Source organism: Leptopilina boulardi, unplaced genomic scaffold (genome assembly GCF_019393585.1).
Source record: "Leptopilina boulardi isolate dan_hultmark-lab unplaced genomic scaffold, ZJU_Lbou_2.1 LbouV2_51, whole genome shotgun sequence".
Classification (NCBI taxonomy): Eukaryota; Metazoa; Arthropoda; class Insecta; order Hymenoptera; family Figitidae; genus Leptopilina; species Leptopilina boulardi.
In genome coordinates, this window is record NW_026137996.1 from 1387104 (window position 1) to 1405003 (window position 17900).

Consider the following 17900-nt stretch of genomic DNA (forward strand, 5'->3'; position numbering starts at 1 on the left):
AGTGACTTCCTTCCTTCCAGTGAAGACGCCATTATGTAAGAAGACAGCAAACCAAACAGTTGTTTAAATGTCTATATATATTATTTAAAATATTAAAGAAAATGTTGTAAAAGTTAAAAGTGTTTGTTTTAAACTTGCTTAAGAAGAAGGTAAAAGTATTTAGTTGTAGAAGTTTCAGTTTACGGGAGTACTTGCATCATTTTCAACATTCCTCCGGTAAGATACATTTTTTTTTTGTTACATTTTATCTTCAAACTCACTTATTTAAATGTTTTTAATGCACTTAAATGCTATAATAGTGAAAATTACTCTTAATTCAAATGATATTATACTATCGAGCAATATCATTCGGTTTTTAACAAGTAAATCAATGAAACTCAAATTCTAACCTCACTTTTGTGTCGCAGAACTCAGGTTTCATCATGTTTTAACAAGTCAAATTTTCGCATACTGAAAACTGATATTTTAACTTACAAGAAAAAGGTCAATTATAAAATTATAGATAGTTTTATGTGTACATTTCTTTAATTTCAGTAAAAAGAGAATCAAAATGAGTCAACCGGCAAAAGATCCTGCACCCGGTGAAGGAATTCGTTCTCTAAAAAGTACTCCTATATTTCGCGCTATAAACTTCGAACTCTACGCTAAACCGGTAATTATTTTTCATTTATTTTAATATCCATTTTTCTGGAAAAATGTAATTTTTTATAAATTAGGAAAAAAAAAATTAATTTGATTATTATTTTTAAATCGAGAAAAATTATTCGAAAAAAATTTGTTTTCAAATTGAGGTAAATCTATTCGAATATTAACAAAGAACATAGAAACTCTGAATAATAGAATTCATTAAATTGTTAATAATATGTCTTAGGATAAAACTGAGAAAAAAAAAGAAAATGAACGTGCGTTCCAATAATTATTTCTTATTTTTAACAATATAAACCAGATTAAAAAAAAAAATGAATTAAGTAGTGAAATTTAAAATTTCTCTAGGGGGGGAAAAAATAAAGTAACGATTGATTTATTATTTTTTTATAGAATATAGTGATAATGGCCCTTGGCGCTGTTGCAATAACAGGATGCGCTGGTTATATAATTTACATGCGCTCAAAATACAAAGCAATGGGATTTTATACTGCCGTGGATTCTGATGGTAGTGAAAGGTTTAAGAAGAAAGTTTCAAAATGGACAGAATGACGTATTTAGCAAGCGTTTTTTTTGCCACGCCAAATACACAATGTAAATATTTAAATATTCTACGAAATGTAAATATAATTTTTAGTCTTTAAATAATCATTACGTAGATATAAAATTTATTTATTATTTTTTTTTTCTATACGCAATCAGTCATTGTGACTAAATTTTCATTTATAATTTTAGTTTTTTATTCCAAGAACAAATTTTTTTCTAAGTAAAAACAAAATTTTAACATAGTTGAACTTTATTGCAAATTGATGCCTATAAAGTACATCTAATCTATTACACAAATGCAGTAACATATATTTTTTTTTTTTTTTAATAATAAAATTTGATGCTCTCAGCTAATTAAATTTTGAGCATTAAACATATTTGACAATACAATTTAAAACTATTATAGATTCACAGATATTTTTTATCTTTAAAAATCTTTGGAATGTCCATTTATTGAAAAAAAAAAATTCTAATTTTTCGAAAGGTACAAATGTAGCTTTCAAATTGAACTACAATTTTATAAAGCAAACTACTATTGATTAGTAAATGCGCTAATGAAAAAAAGGAATAATTTTAATAATATATTTGATATTTTTCTGTTTATCAAATATAAATTTCACACTTGTAATATATTTCGAAGTATAATGATTAAGATTAGAATTAAAAAAAATATTACTAGCTAAAAAGCATCTTCTGAATGTATTATATAATATTCAAATCCTTTTAATTTTCGTTGATATAATTATTTTTGATAAGTTTTAATATTTCGTTTGATAATGTGATTTTTATCAAAAATAAAAAAATTTACTATTTCATTTGATCAAATCGTAAATATTAAAAATAAGTTTATTTAAAAAATAAAAGAATCGGTGAAAAATATATTTTCCATAGTGTAAAAAAAAATCAGACGAAATTTTCATTATTTAATTAATATTGCATTTGGCAGTAATCGGCTAAAAATTTTATTCTTTCATTGTGTCATTTAAGGCCACAGAATGTAAATTCCGATTTGAAATTCAATTCAATTTTTCACCTTGTTTTTTTTAATATTTAAATGATAGAATATAAATTGATTAAATAATTTTTTTTTAATGAATTTTATATTTAAATTGATATTGTCAACGAATCAGCTTGGCACATACTGATTGTATAATATGATACGTCATTTTTCTTTTTTTTTTATTTGCTCTCATAGGACCTTTTATCATGAAAACTTCTGTTTTTAAGATAAAATAGCTTCTCAAGAGTGAGAATATTAAAATGGATTTTTTTTTTAAATTTTGTAAAAATCAAATTTTACATATAGTCAACGCTAACATTTAGCTAACGAATTATATATTAAAATAGTTGCAATGCTGCGCAATTTTCTATTATATACACTATTAATTCTAATTTGTTGCTATTTTCTCATTTGGTCCAAAGGAATCTAAATACAAATAAAAATTTGTCCTTAACGTTAATTTTTTTGGACATTAGTAATTGTTTTTTTTTTTAGAAATATTAAATGTCCATAGGATTTGTATTTTTCATTTTTGTACTTTTCAAAACACATTTTTTAAATGCATTCAATTTTCGATTTTTGGGAATCGATTAACTGTCTCGTTAATAGCTTTTGCAACATAGTCGATATTATTTTCATTTATTCCACACATATTAATGCGACCACTGCGAAGTAAATAGATATGATAGTGTTTTACCAGGTGCTCTACTTGTTTTTCTGAAAAAAAAAATACATTTATATAATTTTAAATGTTAAATTATTTTTAAATTACAATTTACCATTGAGTCCAGTGTATGAAAACATTCCAATTTGACTGACAATATGTTCCCAAGTGCCTGGCGTTTCTAATTTCACTAATCTCTCATGTAGTCCTGATCGCATTTTTTTAATTCTATCCGACATTGTACGAATATGATCTTTCCTGTAATTAATTCGCAGAATTAATATATCAATTTCTAGGGATTTAAAAAAAATTATCGAAAATTAAAAATTACCATTGCTCGTAAAGTTCGATATTATTTAAAACAGTTGAAACAATTCGTGCCCCATGATTTGGAGGATTACTATACATTCCACGAATAATTAATGTTATTTGCGATTTTACTTCAACTATTTCTTTAGTGTCATTTAAAACCAAAGCCATATTTCCTACACGTTCATTATAGAGACCAAAATTTTTTGCAAAACTTTGAGTACAAATAAATTCAATACCCCTATCAGCAAACATGCGCACTGCCGCAGCATCTCGTTCCAAATCTCCGCTAGCGAATCCCTAAAATATCGATTATTGAATCAAATCTGAATACAAAAAAAAAAAAAAAAAAAAAATTACAAACCTGATAAGCACTGTCGAAAAGGGGAAACAATCGTTTTTCAACAATCACATCGGCAATTTTTGCCCATTGCTCTAAAGTAGGATCACATCCAGTTGGATTGTGTGCACAGGCGTGTAAAATTATAACCGCATTTTCGGGAGCATTTTTTAAATCCATTAACATACCCTCCAAATCGATTCCTCTTTTTTCCGCATCCCAATATCGGTATTCACATCCTTTCTTAAATCCTCCATTCATAAACACCAATTTATGATTTTCTACAAAAAATTAAATACAAATCAGAAATGGAAATTAAAAAAAAAAAACCTTTTTTTTATATCTAAATAAGTTGAAAATCGCTGATAAATTTTTTTTTATCATATAAGAAAATTTATGTTTGTTCTACTATTATTTTTTTGTCTATTTATATTTTTTAATTTACACGTTATTTTTTTTTTATTTTACAAACCCCAGGTTGGTGTGCTATAGTAGAATGTGTCGTAATGAAGAATACGAGATAAAAATTCAGCGGCCACTCTCAATGCTCCAGTTCCAGATAATGTTTGTATTCCAAAAGCACGACCCTCCAATATTGCTGATGAATTGGCGCCTAATAACATACTTGTTGCCGATTTTGAAAATGAATCCAAACCAAGAACTGGCAAATATTCATGATTTTGTAAATTATCATTGGCTAAATTTTGTTCAACTTTATGAACCACTGGCAAAACCCATGGTTTCCCCTCATTTGTTCGGTAAGCTGAAAATAGAATTTTTTTTTTTCATTTCAAAATTTAATATATTTTATTAAAAAAAAAAAAATAAATTTATACCTATTTACCTTATTTATAATTTTATAAATCTTTTATTTATTTTATTAATTTATCATTTAATTTTTATAAATTTATATTTGCCGAAATTATTTTGAATTTTTGCCAATTGACGGAAGTATAAATATAAATTTATCTTATGATCGTTAAAATAATTGATATCTATTTATGAAATGAAAATTTCCTAAAATTTATTTGAGCAGTAAATTTAGAATTGTATTTTAGAATTTTAGAATTTTTGAATAATTGAGGTAGAAAAAAAATGTATTTAAAAATTATTTACATATTTTTAAATAGGGCAATATCTTTTCTATATATTTTTTTTTATGTAAAGTATTTTTCGTAGTTATTCAAAGCCATATTTGTGTGATCACGTTTATTGACGTCAGTCTCCAAAGAGTTATATAACTTATACACTTCCATCTATTTATATGGGTTATTAGAGTTTCAACAAATGAATAAAAATTTTTTTTTTCAATTTCGTATAATAGAAAAATGAAATTTTTGAAAATAAATTAAAATAAATTACCTCCCACAGCGAGGTTCACTTTATTTTCGAACGTATCATCCACATAGGCCTTTGAAAGGGCAAAAACTTCAATGGGAGGTCCAAGTTTAATGTCAGAGAATCTGGTAGTCATGATCACTGTTTTTCTGTAAATGAAAATAATCAGTAGTTGTCATTATTTGATTGATTTCATTGTTTGCAACAGCACGTGATTTTTATCTCCACAAAGTAGTTTTTTTTTAATTTTTTTTTTTTTTTTTTTTTTCTTTAAGAGGGTAAAATATCACAATACTAATAAAAAATAAGTTTATTTATAAAAAAAATTAAGAACAAAATTTTTTACAAACTTTCAAGGGAAATAAAATTACAGTTTATGATTTTGGAGCTTACTTTTTTTTATTATTAAAAATGATAAATTATTGATTTTTAATTATTGTGAATCGATTTTGTTTTCCTGTGACACTCCCTGTTTTATTTTATTTGTTAAGTCATTGAATAATTTTTAAATGAAAGTCACCTTGAGCTCTTGTACAATTTTATAACCTCACTTCTTTATTATTTTATATAATTTAAAATGAAAAATGTGTAAAATAATATTTATCATTACTTACTGAAATATAGTCTTTCGAAGACAGTCACAAAGAGCAACAGTTTGTTGTTGATTTATGTTATAATTGATAAAAAAAATACAATGTCCTATAGAGTCAGAAATATATTACAGTATTGTTGAAAGCACTTGATAATACTAATGTGTTTCAGGGAAGGGAAAGCTTCTGGATCAGCTGGATAAACGGAATTTCTAGTTTAGATAGATATATGATTTTCTGTGTATTGATGTTGGTCTCTACTACAAATACATTACACGCATGCGTTTTGATATTCAGTTTCAGTTTTTTTTTTTTATAATCTTTAAAATTATAATCTATTTAATTTTTTTTCTTAAATTTATTATTATTTAACGCTCCATTTATTTTATTTTTTTTAATTACCAATTATAAAATAAATATTAGTCTAAAAAATATAATTCATATTTCCCCTTGCTAAATTTAAATTAATTTTTTTATTTTTATATAATTATAATTATTTTTTAAATATGGGAATTTTACATTTGACCTGGGAAAATAATTGAAATTTTAAATTCAATTTTAGGAATATAGTGGAAAAAATAATGTACACTCATTTATAAAAAAAAAAAAATGATTCTTACTTTTATTTAAAAAAAAAAAAGATTCACTTACAAGTAGAAAAAGTCAGATAGTCTAACAAAATTGTTACTAAAAATCGATACAATTTTTTTTTTATTGCAATACAAAATAAACATTGAAATTTTAATTATTTCGAATTACGTTAAATACTTTTTTTTATTGTTATAATTTATAACATTTAGTAAAGAATATTTTGTACTTATTTATCATTATTACGGACATTTTTTTTGTGGGGGAAAAAAGGAGAAACATTAATCATGATTTTTCTTGTAATGAAAAAAATTACATAAATCAATTCTAATCTAAAATTAAACTAACGATTTTTTTTTTATACAAGATTGCATACATGTATAATTTTTGTTAAAAGCGCAAATGGACGATTGTACAATAAATACTAATAGGGCCAAAAGGCCACGATAAACAAATATGGCAGTGTATTATTTTGTTGTAGGTTCTAAATAATAATTTATCAATTTACTCGCTAAGAGAGTCTTTTTTTTACAACATTCAATTAACTAATTGTTTTTTTTTGTTTAAATTAATTAATTTAAAAGTAATTAATTTTTGTTTAATTGATTTATTTTTGTTTTTAAGTTTACTAATTGTTCTTATTTTTCTAAATACAAACAAATTTTAAAGTATCGCATTATATGACACTGACAATTTTTCTAATTGAAAAAAAAATAGATATTTTAATTTTTTCGTAAATAAATGACTAGTACAAATGCATTCTTGTAATGAATTTCTACTTGGAAATTTGTATTACAAGTACTCATGGCAATAAAGAGACGATAAAAAAAAAATCGGTCTCAGCAAATATGTATATGCGTATAGTTGTTCTTAAACTACTATTAAAATGTTAAATAGTAAAAATAATAGTTAAGAACGAAACAATACGAGAACAAAAATCATTCTTAAATATAAATTAAATGCGCTTATCTTTTTTTTACTTATTATTATTGTCATTTCAGTTACTTACTTTAGTGGGTGAAAATTTACAAAAATCAAAAACTGATAAAAAAATTTTAAATTCGATTTGAAAATAAAAATTAAATATGTGATCAATGTTATAAATATAAAAATTTTAATTGTAACTAATTTTTGAAAAATTCAGAAATCTTTTAAATAAAAAATGAAAAAAGCGCAATTCTGAAGAATGATGATTGCTTGTGCGACGTCATGGGCGCATTTGGAATTTTTTTTTTAATATTTGAAATATTTTACAGTACTTAATGATTCCTTTTTACAATTTCTAGAGCGATTAATGTAAATAAAATTCAAGTAACTTCTTTTTACAAGAAGAAATGGAAGTTGGAGCTTTTTTTCTCTTTCTTATTTTCTGAAACTGGTATTTTTTTCATTATTCATTCGACACGAACACGCACGCAGTTCATTTTTTCATACTTTTCATTTTTTTTTCTTTTTTTTTTTTTTTTTTTGGTGAAGACTTATATGGCACGAATATGTACATTTCGCCATAAAGACGTGCAGTCTGCTTCTCGAGCTTCTTTCATATTTTTTTCTTTTTTTGACTTCTCAGTATAAATTTCTTGTTGGATTTCTTTAATCCTGATAAAATGATTATAAATTCCTAGAAATTTTTTTAACTTCTATGGCGGCAGAATATCTAGTTTTAAACCAGACATAGGCGCACAAAATCCACAATAGCCTCCACATTTACCAACAATTAATTGATCATTCTAGAAAAATAGTCAATAAATTAAGTTGCAATTGAATTTTTTTTGAATTTAATTAAGTATTTGAATTTGTTTTTTTTTTTTACTATTGTACAGTGAATAATTTAAAAATTTCTTTTGCAGATAAATAAAAATTGAAGGAACTTACTATTCGGTTAATTGAGAGGAAAGCTCTCGATTTTTGTGTACTCCATGAAACTTGAGGCGATATTTTGAAGAAAGTTCCAGTTAAATTAATGCTGAATCGACCCTGAGGACAATTAGCCAAACTGTAACAATCGCCGGCCTTTCCAAATTCCACACGTTTTGAGCCTCTTGTCCAAGAAAATCTGTAGTCATCAGCTAAAAGAAAACACAAATATTCACTGGAGGTAAGAAAAAAAAGCAAATATTTTCCATACAAATAAATATTCAAATTTTCAAACTATAGAATTTTTGATAATAATTCAACTTTTTATTATAGTGAAATTTCTGTTGAAAAAAAAGATTTGCTTTGTAATTTTTTTCTTTTCTTTTAATCAATTTTAGTAATTTGAATTTTGTTTACCTATGATAAAAAATTTATTGACATCTATTCGCACTCGCTTGAATGCTGTAATTCCAGCAATAGTTCCTGGATCTGTCACACAGTGACAACTTTCATTTCTTTGTCCACCAAAGGGACAAGTCTGGGGATTTCGTAATCTAAAAATTATTAAACAATAATTAATAATATGTTTCTATTCTTAGGAAATTAATTTGATCTAATTTTTGTTTCTCTTTACCTTTTGCCATAAATTTCGGCAAAATTTTCCTTATCACCAGCAGGCAGTGTTATATATTCTTTAGGTTCTCTACCAGTCATATCATAACAATAAATAGACATATTTCTTCCACCGATAATAAGATTATATTCACCATCTCTTGTTGATCTAAATCTTTTTTGCATTTCTGTACATGTTGTAGGACCACATCGACGTTGATTACATTTTCTCTTTCGTGGTGGTTTTAATTCCTTGGGACAATTGTATCGTGGCACTTTTTTTCCATCTTTATTGTGACAAAATAATCGTCTCACTTGTCGACCTTTTCTCCCACAAAGATGACTACACTGTTAAGAGATTTACAATTTTCTTTTATTCTATCTTTTTATTTTCTATTCGAATTGAATTTTTAATTGAAAATTTAATTAAATTATAACTAATTAATTATTAATTATAAAAATTAATTTTTACAATCTAACTGAAATTGAATTTAGAGAAATTTAATTGAATTCTCCAGAAATATGCCTTTGAGGCTCACCTTCTTCCAATTGCCAGCTGTCCAATAATATTCACAATCTTTGATTTTACATGACTGTTGTTCAGTTGGTTTTTCAGTTGTTGGACATTCATTAATTGGAGTTGAATCAAGCCATCCATAGGCATTGACCAAATGGCATGTCACATTTCTACGTTGAATTCCTTCTCCACATTCCGACGAACACTTGAAAAATAAATTGAAAGTTCAATAAACTTTTATCAAAAATTGATAAAAAAAAATATATATATATATATTCTCATTATGAAGAGTTCAATGAATTTGTTTCGTGATTAATTTTCTAAACTTACAGTACTCCAATCGGAAGTTCGCCATCTGTGAAAAGAATTGTCCATCGATGGATTACATGGTGGCTTTTCACATTTTCTCAAATGACGAGGTCTTTGTTTTATTACACACTCCTTGTCTGGTAAAATTGTCCCTCTTGAACTTCGACATCGAACTTGACGATACTGATAACCTTCACCGCACGCCACGTCGCACTATTTAAATTAAATTTTCAAATTAAATTTAAAAATAGTTTTTGAAAGGACAGATTTTAAATTAAAAAAAAAATTTACCTGACTCCATTCTCCTGTACTCCAAAGAGGACACGGATAAACATTACAGTGTCTTCTTCTCGATACCTTTAAAAAATATATATATTTAAATTGTATTTTATTAATATTTTGAAAAAAAATATTAAACTCACCTCGTCTACAGATTCCGAATGCCATTTATATATTTTGTGAGAAGGAACACTTTCGTGATTCACATCATTATCGTGGTCCGATGGATCGTCAAGCGGTGATTTTAACGTTGAAATAATAGACGGCAATGTTTGCTAGAAATTATTTTTTTTCAATATTAATTCTTATTTTGAGAAAATAATTTTTAAAAAAATAATTTGAATTTTAAATAATTGGAAATTAGAAAAAAAAAATATTCAACACTCACAACAGTAGGGCAAAGATTCATCACGCAACTTGATGTTTCCATTGGTTGTTTTGCAAATTCACAATTTGATTTTTTCATAATCACATTATTTGCATCTCGACATGTAACTTCTCGTTTACGTATTCCTTCGCCACACGAAACTGAACACTAAAATCAAGAATTTAAAATGAATATTTAAATAAATAAAAAATAATTATTTTGAATTGGCATTTTTTTTTTTAGAATATTCTTTTGTTCTAGGCTTTTAAGAAGAAATTTACCGGTGTCCATTCAGTTGAGTGCCACTTATAACAAGGACCTGCATCACAAACTTTCGATATCTGTGAAGGTGATCCACTACAATAATTTGCATGAACAACACGATTTTCCACCTGACACCAGTAAGGCCTTTGTTGTTTTCCTAATCCACAGGTAACCGAGCACTGAAAACAATAGTAAATTTTTTGTTTCTTTCTTTTTAGTTTCAAATTACTAATTACTAATTACTAATTACAAATGAATAGAAATTTACGTATATAGAGAAAATTATAAACAAATTAAAAAAGCAAAATACTAACAAATATAAAGAATAAGAGAAACACGGAACAAATGTGAAAAAAAAAAACTTACCGGACTCCATTCACCAAAGTCCCATCTTGGACACGTTTCTTGTCCGCAGACACTTGTCACTATTTTCTCTTGAGTTGAACATTTTTCATCAGGCACAGGTCTGCCCTTGGAGTCAATACAGTTCGCTGACCTTCTTTGAATTCCACCACCGCATGTCACCGAACATGTACCCCAAGCACCATAATTCCAACGAAGATCGTGACACGATCCAATGCATGGCTCTTTTTCCTTTGGTCGTTCCAAATGTGAACAAATATAGTCAGGAAGTTGATGCGTTTTACTTTTGTCACTCATATGTAAAATATGAACACAACGATAGGTGACTGATCGCGTTCCATTGCCACAATGACTTGAACATTCTGATTTCGATGTAATTTGCCATCTGAAAAATTCATCATTTTTTTTTTTTATCAAATGAAATTTATTAATTATGAAATAAATATAATTAATTAAAAAATTATTTTTTTTTATAAAAACAAAATACTTACTGAAAGAGACAATGATTATTGCAGATTTGACTTTCTTCTCTGGGTTTTTCATCAGCTCGACAATAACCATCGGGAACGACATCTTTGCGCTCAGTACCTTTACATTCGGCGCGACGATATTTCATTCCCTGACAACTCAAGCTACATGGAGACCAACCGCTAAGAATCCAAGTGTATCGTTCCAGGACTTTCTTTGGCACCGTGTATTCGTAAGTAATCTGAGGTGGTGATATTTTTCCCACCGAAAGCACCTGATTAATAAATAATTATTAATTATATAATAATAAATATTAAATTAGAAATATGATTTTTAAAATTATCTACCTCCAAAATTAAATCAACTTTAATTGGTCTCGAACTATTGAGACGTTCAATTATTGCCTCGGGTCCACTGTATTCAATTGTCATTTCCGGTCTCATTATTACTCTTCGATTCATTACCATAAATTTTCCATTCAGAATATATTCCTCTCGATCAGCATACCGTAAAACTGAAATTTCATTTTTTTTAAATAATTTATTTTATATTTATTTAATAGTCATTGTAAAAATAATTATTTTTTTTTAGAACGAAGAATACCAAGATAATTGGAATCATTGTGCAATCCTTCCCAGCCGTATTGTTTGATTTCAATGAAGCTACTACCGGCGGGAATTTTCGTGACTCTTGTGTATCCATAGGAGCTGGAATTAAACGAACCGGTAATTCTCTGACAGGATGAATTGTCACCTTTGCAAACACCGCATGAATCCATTTTCGCCGATGAATTTAAAATGTGATCACAACCCGAAGGCTGACAACGTCCATTGACACACATGTGAAAGGTATCTGGTCCACAGGGCGTTCCATCTATTACCTTATCTCGTAGCATATAGTACTGATTACTCTCCACTTGACAGTACAATTTACATCTGTCCTCCGGAAGTACTAGCAAAGAAAATCATTTTTTAAAAACTTTTTATAAAAAAAAATGATTTAAAAAAAATTACTTACTTCTCGTGTACTTTGCATGCCACGTGACATCGCGGGGAAGATTTCGAATATCCAAATTATCATTATTGAACGCTGCACACTGCTCTTCTCTGAAATCAATTTTTATATAAAATCTCTCTCTCTCTAGGAGAAATTAATATTAATTATTATTTATTCTTACCGAAAATCAGGAGTTTCCAATGGACATTCTTTTGTTCCACAATTTTTATATTTAACACGTTCTCCTACACAATAATTACCACCATTTTGTGGTGGTGGATTATTGCATTCGCGAAATTTTTTCTTAATTCCACCGCCGCATGTTCGTGAGCATTCTCCATAATTTTCCCAATTACCCCATTGGCCGTCAATGGGTCTCAAATTTTGACGTGATACACACTCGCCCCGATGACACCATTTATTTTCACCGCAATTTGTTCCATCGGCCCAAGGCATATGTTGCGTGTGACAGTCTTCCGTTGTATCATAGAGCGGAGCGGTACACCATAATCTCTTGCACACTGCCTGGCCAGTAACAAATACGGTCAACGAAATTACATCTTTTGCATTTTTTTTTTCTAATTTAATTTTATACTTTCAAATTTTTTAATTTTATTTACTTTTCTTCAAATTTTAATTGGATTTGCAAAAAAAAAAAAAAAAAAAAAATTTATTCTAAAGGAACAGACATTCCTTACCATCCTGAGGCTCGTGGGAGCAGAGTTTTGCCCCAGTTCCAAAAATTAATTCACATTGTTCGTCTCCGGTAAAAACTTCGCCAGGAAAACGATTAATGCTCCATTTTGATATTGTTTTACTCGGTTCGTCTAATAAACACTGTGCATATCCTGCGCTATAAAAAAAGAAATTTATCTTCAAATAAATATTCATTAAAAAAAAATTAAAATTTCATTAAACAAATTTTTAATTTTTAATTAATAATTTTCATCTAAATTTCCTAAGCTTGAATGTTGGTTTTTTTTATATTAAAACTAAATTTGTTGATTTTAGATTTCTTTTTTTTTTTTTAATTAATTAATAACGAATTCAATGGCCTAAAATTTCACCGATGCATCTTCTTTGTACTTTATTTTTCGATATTCATCATCGAACAACGAAATTTAAGATATTGAAACAAGTGAAAATAATGTTAATTTTGTGAAATTTACATTTAATCAGAAAGTAACTCACTCGAGATATTCAGTAATGTAATGACGTGAACATTTGGACCATTCCCATGGATAAGAGTTGTCATCCATCATTCGAGACATGACATTATAGGTTTCAGATTTGCCCGACATATTTCTAAATCTTGCACATCTACTATCATCATCGTGTGGCATATTGAATCTAAAAAAAAATTATTTCGTTTTTTTTTTTGTTCTAAATCAAAAATCGGTTTCATATAATTTTCTTGGTTTTTCGTCTCAGTTTTCATTGTTTTAATTCGGGAACGCATGAATAAGCTCTAAAAAAATTTTTCACAATTTTAAGAATCTTAATTTTAAATTACAATTCTGCAAAATTAATAGATATTCTACACAAGACAAAGTTTCGGTCAATATTAAGATTCGATGAAATTGAATTATTTCAAATTAATTTTCGTCTAAATAAAAAATTCTGTTAAATTGATTTTTGACCATTTTCTAAAACATTAATATTCGAAATTTCGTATAAATAAATATTCTACAGAATAAGATTTTATCAAATAATAATTCTAAAAAAAAATTTTTTTAGAACTTATTCATGCGTTCCTTAAATTCGACTAGCAAGCAAATAAATATTATTTCATTAAAAACAAAAAAAAATTAAATTAATTAATTTCATAAAAATTAAATTAATAATAAAATTAATTAAAATTGTGAAATGCGGAAAACAAGATTGAGTTTCGCTATATGAAACGAAATGCCATTCGGAGAAGTTGTTACGTGTTTTCTAATGTCAGGATATTTATTTGCAATTTGTAATCAGTCTTGTAATTGTCAGACGTGGAATAGAGGGAGATTTGGTATTAGATGGATTTTTTTTTTTTTTTTTTTTGCTGAGGTGTAGGCGTTTGAACATCGTACGCACATGTAGTTATTGGTTGTATTTACCACATACAAAAGATTCGAAAGCGAACGACTTATTATGGACAGGAATGTTGTCAAACGGGTGCTTTAAAAAAGCTACACTCACACGTGACCAATTTCATGAGCGATGGTGAATGCAGCTGACAATCCATTGTCCTGGACAATGGCACACGAGGATCCGGGTGAACACATTCTGCCAAGTTCGGCAAGACCAAGTGTATTACAATTTTTATTGTCAATATTGTGGCACAAATTTTCCCTGGAAAAAAAAAATTATTTTTAAAAAAACAACAAAAAAAAATACAGAAGCTTTTTCTTAAAGCAAAAAAAATAAAAAATAGACACAAACCTTGTCAGAAGAACTGCGATGTCATGATGTTCACCCGATGGCTCATCAGGATTGTTACGTTTTTGCCAAGAGCAAAATTTTTTCAACATTTCCGATGCAGAGATTCCATCGGCATCTCGTTTTTTTGTAAAAAATACCTCGTCTGTACTGATTATTTTCACCACTGCAATACTTACTGGATTACCAATCGATGGATCTTTATAAATACGAGTTACCTTTAAGAAAAATTTCGTGTATTATTTATTTTTCTATTTAAAAATTTCTATTATAATTTCTATTTAAACGAATAGTTAAATAAAGGTGAATTAAAATAAATATTGAGAAAAAAGAATTTATCGAACGACAAAAATAGTGATAGCAATCACTAAACATGATCAGCTAAATTTATACTTGATATCTGTATTCATATATGAAATTCATGACTTGCTAATTTATTATATTCGTATCTCGTAATAGAACTATAAAATATGACTTGATTTTGATGGATTGGATTAGACAGCATCCTTCGATGACTCGCAGATCATTAAAGAACTCTTCTTGACAAGTTTGATCTATATATTGAATCTTTAAATTCAACTATTTATTTAGATTATCAACACTTGTTGAAGGTTTTTTGTGTTTCTGCCAAAAAATTGGTTGACGAAATTCCAAATTTCTATTTACATTTTCTTTTACTATTATAATCATTTTCGTGAAATTTTATTTAAAAAAAAAAAATTAATTCCATTATTTAAATTACAGATTCCTTACCGTATTCATAAGTACGAGAATATAACTGATAAGACCATCTCCATGATATTCGGACATCATGGAATCAGCGACAATTAGAACTTCAACGAAATATTCACGTGAAATAGCCCTGCGTGTTCTCCAGCCACCATAATTATCGAAATCGGCCTCGTCTGACTGGTGACTCCAGTTACGATCATTTTCGCTTGGATAAGTTTTACTTCGCCCCATCAATTCGTATCTGCAACAAAAACCAATCCCTTTAAGAATTGTGGACAAAGTGAAACTCGTTTAAAATAGGTATGTAAAAAGAAAAAAAAAAAAATATGTGTCTCAGTTTTCTTCCGATCCAATTAGTTTACTTGGATGATGATGATATTTTGCTAAAAGTTCATTCAACCTCAATAATAGAGGACAAAAAAAAAATTTTTTTCAAATACTGAGAATCAGCATAATGATAATTTAAAAGCAAAGAAAAAAAAGTTGATTTTCTTCCTACCGACTTTGATTCCGGATGGGAGTGTCCTGCTTTTCAAAATCATCAGAAGACGTGTTCTTCCATAAAAGTCGTCGTTTCCGCCTCCGGTGTTGTTGATCTCCAACGTAAACTCTCCTTTCAGAACTGTCGTCAAAAGACAAAGTTGGATTGTTTTCCGCATAATCTGTAATTATTTTTCAAAAAATTCATTTGAAATTCTTTTTCTATTTTTTTTTTTTTTAAACAGAGAATGGGAATTATTTTTTTGGAAAATTAAATTCTAAAAGAAATTTAATTTTAATTAATTAAAAACTTTACGAGATCAGAATCTCGATTTTTGCGTCAGGTTTTGGGGATTTAAGGATTTAAATTTAAATATTCGCCATTGGAATGTGCGAGACACTTTATATTCAAATATAAGATTTTAGAATGCCAAGGTCTTTTAAATGCAAAAAAAAAAAAAATTCTTTTTTATGAATGAAAAAATTTTCACGGGGAAAAATAGTTTTCTTTTTTCGATCAAAAAGTGTTTTTTTTTCAATTGAAAAGCAATTTTGTTTCATGTTTATTACACTTTAATTCTGTTTTAACAGAAATGAGGCAGAACTAGACGTCCTTAGACAGTAGGTCAGTATGTCCACTTTTTTTTTTTTTTATCGCGACTAGTCTTCTATGTTACCGATTTAACGCTTCTACAAAGATAAATCTCTTTCTTGATTAAGATTTTTTTTACGAAGAAGACAAGATTAACGATCTTTTAAATTTCCCCTTTTTTTTACTCTCATATTTAATCATTTTTAACTTTCTATCATTTATTTAATTTCACATTTAGTTAATTATTTTCTAAATTTAATTTATTTAAATATACATTATTATTGGACTGCAAATTAATAACAAATTAACATTATTGGTGAAAAAATTTAATACAAATTATAAACAAAAATTGTTTGGGTTGGAAGATTTTAAATTTTGATAAAAGAATTCGATTATAAAAGTGTGAATTCCAAGTTCAATTAAATTTTCGGGTATCTTTTAGAGATTAAAATTACAAGGTTTTATTTTCTGAAAAGAATGTCTTTTAAAAAATCATAATAATTATTCCTCAGTATATATATATATAAAAAGATTGTTTATCTATATAAAAGATAATTTTTATATTATTTTTTACATTCATTTTATTTTTCAAGCTTGATTCACTTTATCAACTCGTACATCTCTGTAGAATATGAATCCAGTTAATTAATCATTAAAATTACGTTTCATACGTACTATACGATTGGAATATTATTATTATTATGATTTTTATTAATTGCACTCGAGATAAAAAGCGAAGATAAAGGACGACAATATAAAGATGAGGAGAAGCATAAAATGAAAAAAGAATATAATTTAATGGCTCGAGTGAATAAAAATAAAATTTTATTTTGTGGTACAAAAAGCAATTTCAAAAAAAAAGAAAGTATTTTTTATAAAAAATTGAAGAAATTAAATTTTTAGGAAATTTTCTCCAAAATAGAAAAATGGAATTTTTTTTTCTGTCAAAAAATGTTTTCTCAGCTAAAAAAAAAAAAATAGGGAAAAAGAAAGAAAACGAGTTTTGAATTTGTTAAAATATTTATGTAATAATCGAAGAGAAAAAAGGGAAAAGTGAATAAAAATTTAAATTCGATTTAAGAAGTGAGAGAGTAAGGGAGAGGGGGAAAAAAGTATAAAATAAAGATTGGAATGTTAAATCCCCGGAAGACGCCAACCTGTCTCGGAGAGATGATACACCTTGAGGGGAAACATTGTTCAAGTTCTCTGGTCGTATCGACTGGACCCGAAATTGGCCGGAGGCTGCGAATGACGTAAGAGTCTGCACACGTCTGTAAACCACCTGTTTATCTCCCTCGTATTTGCTATATGTACAGGTGTTCGATTGAGCACTTATATTATACGATTGAGAATTATATAGACCTACATGGACGTTTCCTTTCGACCTCCGTTATTTCAGAAAGAATGCAAGTCGAGGTCGAGTGAAAATCAATGACGCAATTCTAAATATTCCTTAATAGAAATCAATATAAATATATATATATATATGTTACGGGAATTTTAATTAATCCCAAACAGATGTTGAGCTTTATGGATTTCATAAAAAAGAAAAAAAAAAGTTATTAACGTTCCCTCCCTAATTAAAGCAAATGGGTATAGTAATAAACTTGGCAAACCTTATATATG

The 17900-nt window shown here is 27.4% G+C and overlaps 3 protein-coding genes across 3 annotated transcripts in view; 1 reads left to right on the plus strand and 2 right to left on the minus strand.

The window, feature by feature from the left end:
* Positions 1-15: 15 nt before the first annotated feature.
* On the plus strand, positions 16-1316 carry LOC127289878 (small integral membrane protein 8). Its single transcript, XM_051318115.1, has 3 exons — positions 16-216; positions 535-652; positions 1039-1316. The coding sequence occupies exons 2-3, from the start codon at positions 551-553 to the stop codon at positions 1195-1197; spliced, it is 261 nt and encodes an 86-aa protein (XP_051174072.1). The 5' UTR covers positions 16-216; positions 535-550; the 3' UTR covers positions 1198-1316.
* Positions 1317-2014: 698 nt separating this feature from the next.
* On the minus strand, positions 2015-5658 carry LOC127289877 (aspartate aminotransferase, cytoplasmic). Its single transcript, XM_051318114.1, has 7 exons — positions 5457-5658; positions 4867-4991; positions 3977-4267; positions 3529-3785; positions 3187-3464; positions 2971-3113; positions 2015-2908 (listed from the first exon to the last, which is right to left on the minus strand). Exons 2-7 carry the CDS (start codon positions 4976-4978, stop codon positions 2757-2759), a joined length of 1233 nt encoding a protein of 410 aa, XP_051174071.1. The 5' UTR covers positions 4979-4991; positions 5457-5658; the 3' UTR covers positions 2015-2756.
* A 647-nt stretch (positions 5659-6305) lies between these two features.
* Positions 6306-17900, minus strand: part of LOC127289879 (A disintegrin and metalloproteinase with thrombospondin motifs 9-like) — a 33530-nt gene continuing 21935 nt past the window's right edge. The window contains exons 7-28 of the mRNA XM_051318116.1: positions 15702-15864; positions 15224-15443; positions 14474-14688; positions 14231-14383; positions 13244-13402; positions 12751-12905; positions 12234-12573; positions 12074-12162; positions 11660-12007; positions 11404-11570; positions 11080-11330; positions 10592-10973; positions 10243-10404; positions 9983-10129; positions 9738-9869; positions 9607-9672; positions 9337-9528; positions 9029-9211; positions 8512-8837; positions 8295-8431; positions 7896-8089; positions 6306-7750 (exon numbers count right to left, since the gene is read on the minus strand). Of these exons, the coding sequence (XP_051174073.1) occupies positions 7661-7750; positions 7896-8089; positions 8295-8431; positions 8512-8837; positions 9029-9211; positions 9337-9528; positions 9607-9672; positions 9738-9869; positions 9983-10129; positions 10243-10404; positions 10592-10973; positions 11080-11330; positions 11404-11570; positions 11660-12007; positions 12074-12162; positions 12234-12573; positions 12751-12905; positions 13244-13402; positions 14231-14383; positions 14474-14688; positions 15224-15443; positions 15702-15864 (4271 nt within the window). The 3' untranslated portion in view covers positions 6306-7660. The remainder of the gene's footprint in view (positions 7751-7895; positions 8090-8294; positions 8432-8511; positions 8838-9028; positions 9212-9336; positions 9529-9606; positions 9673-9737; positions 9870-9982; positions 10130-10242; positions 10405-10591; positions 10974-11079; positions 11331-11403; positions 11571-11659; positions 12008-12073; positions 12163-12233; positions 12574-12750; positions 12906-13243; positions 13403-14230; positions 14384-14473; positions 14689-15223; positions 15444-15701; positions 15865-17900) is intronic.

Excerpts from the sequence above, each read along its gene's own strand:
- LOC127289878 (XM_051318115.1), top strand. The coding sequence starts at position 551 with ATGAGTCAACCGGCAAAAGATCCTGCACCCGGTGAAGGAATTCGTTCT. Across the intron at positions 653-1,038 it reads TCGAACTCTACGCTAAACCG|AATATAGTGATAATGGCCCT; the intron begins GTAATTATTTTT and ends ATTTTTTTATAG.
- LOC127289877 (XM_051318114.1), bottom strand. The coding sequence starts at position 4,978 with ATGACTACCAGATTCTCTGACATTAAACTTGGACCTCCCATTGAAGTT. Across the intron at positions 3,465-3,528 it reads TTTTCGACAGTGCTTATCAG|GGATTCGCTAGCGGAGATTT; the intron begins GTTTGTAATTTT and ends TCGATATTTTAG. Across the intron at positions 3,114-3,186 it reads ATCGAACTTTACGAGCAATG|GAAAGATCATATTCGTACAA; the intron begins GTAATTTTTAAT and ends AATTAATTACAG.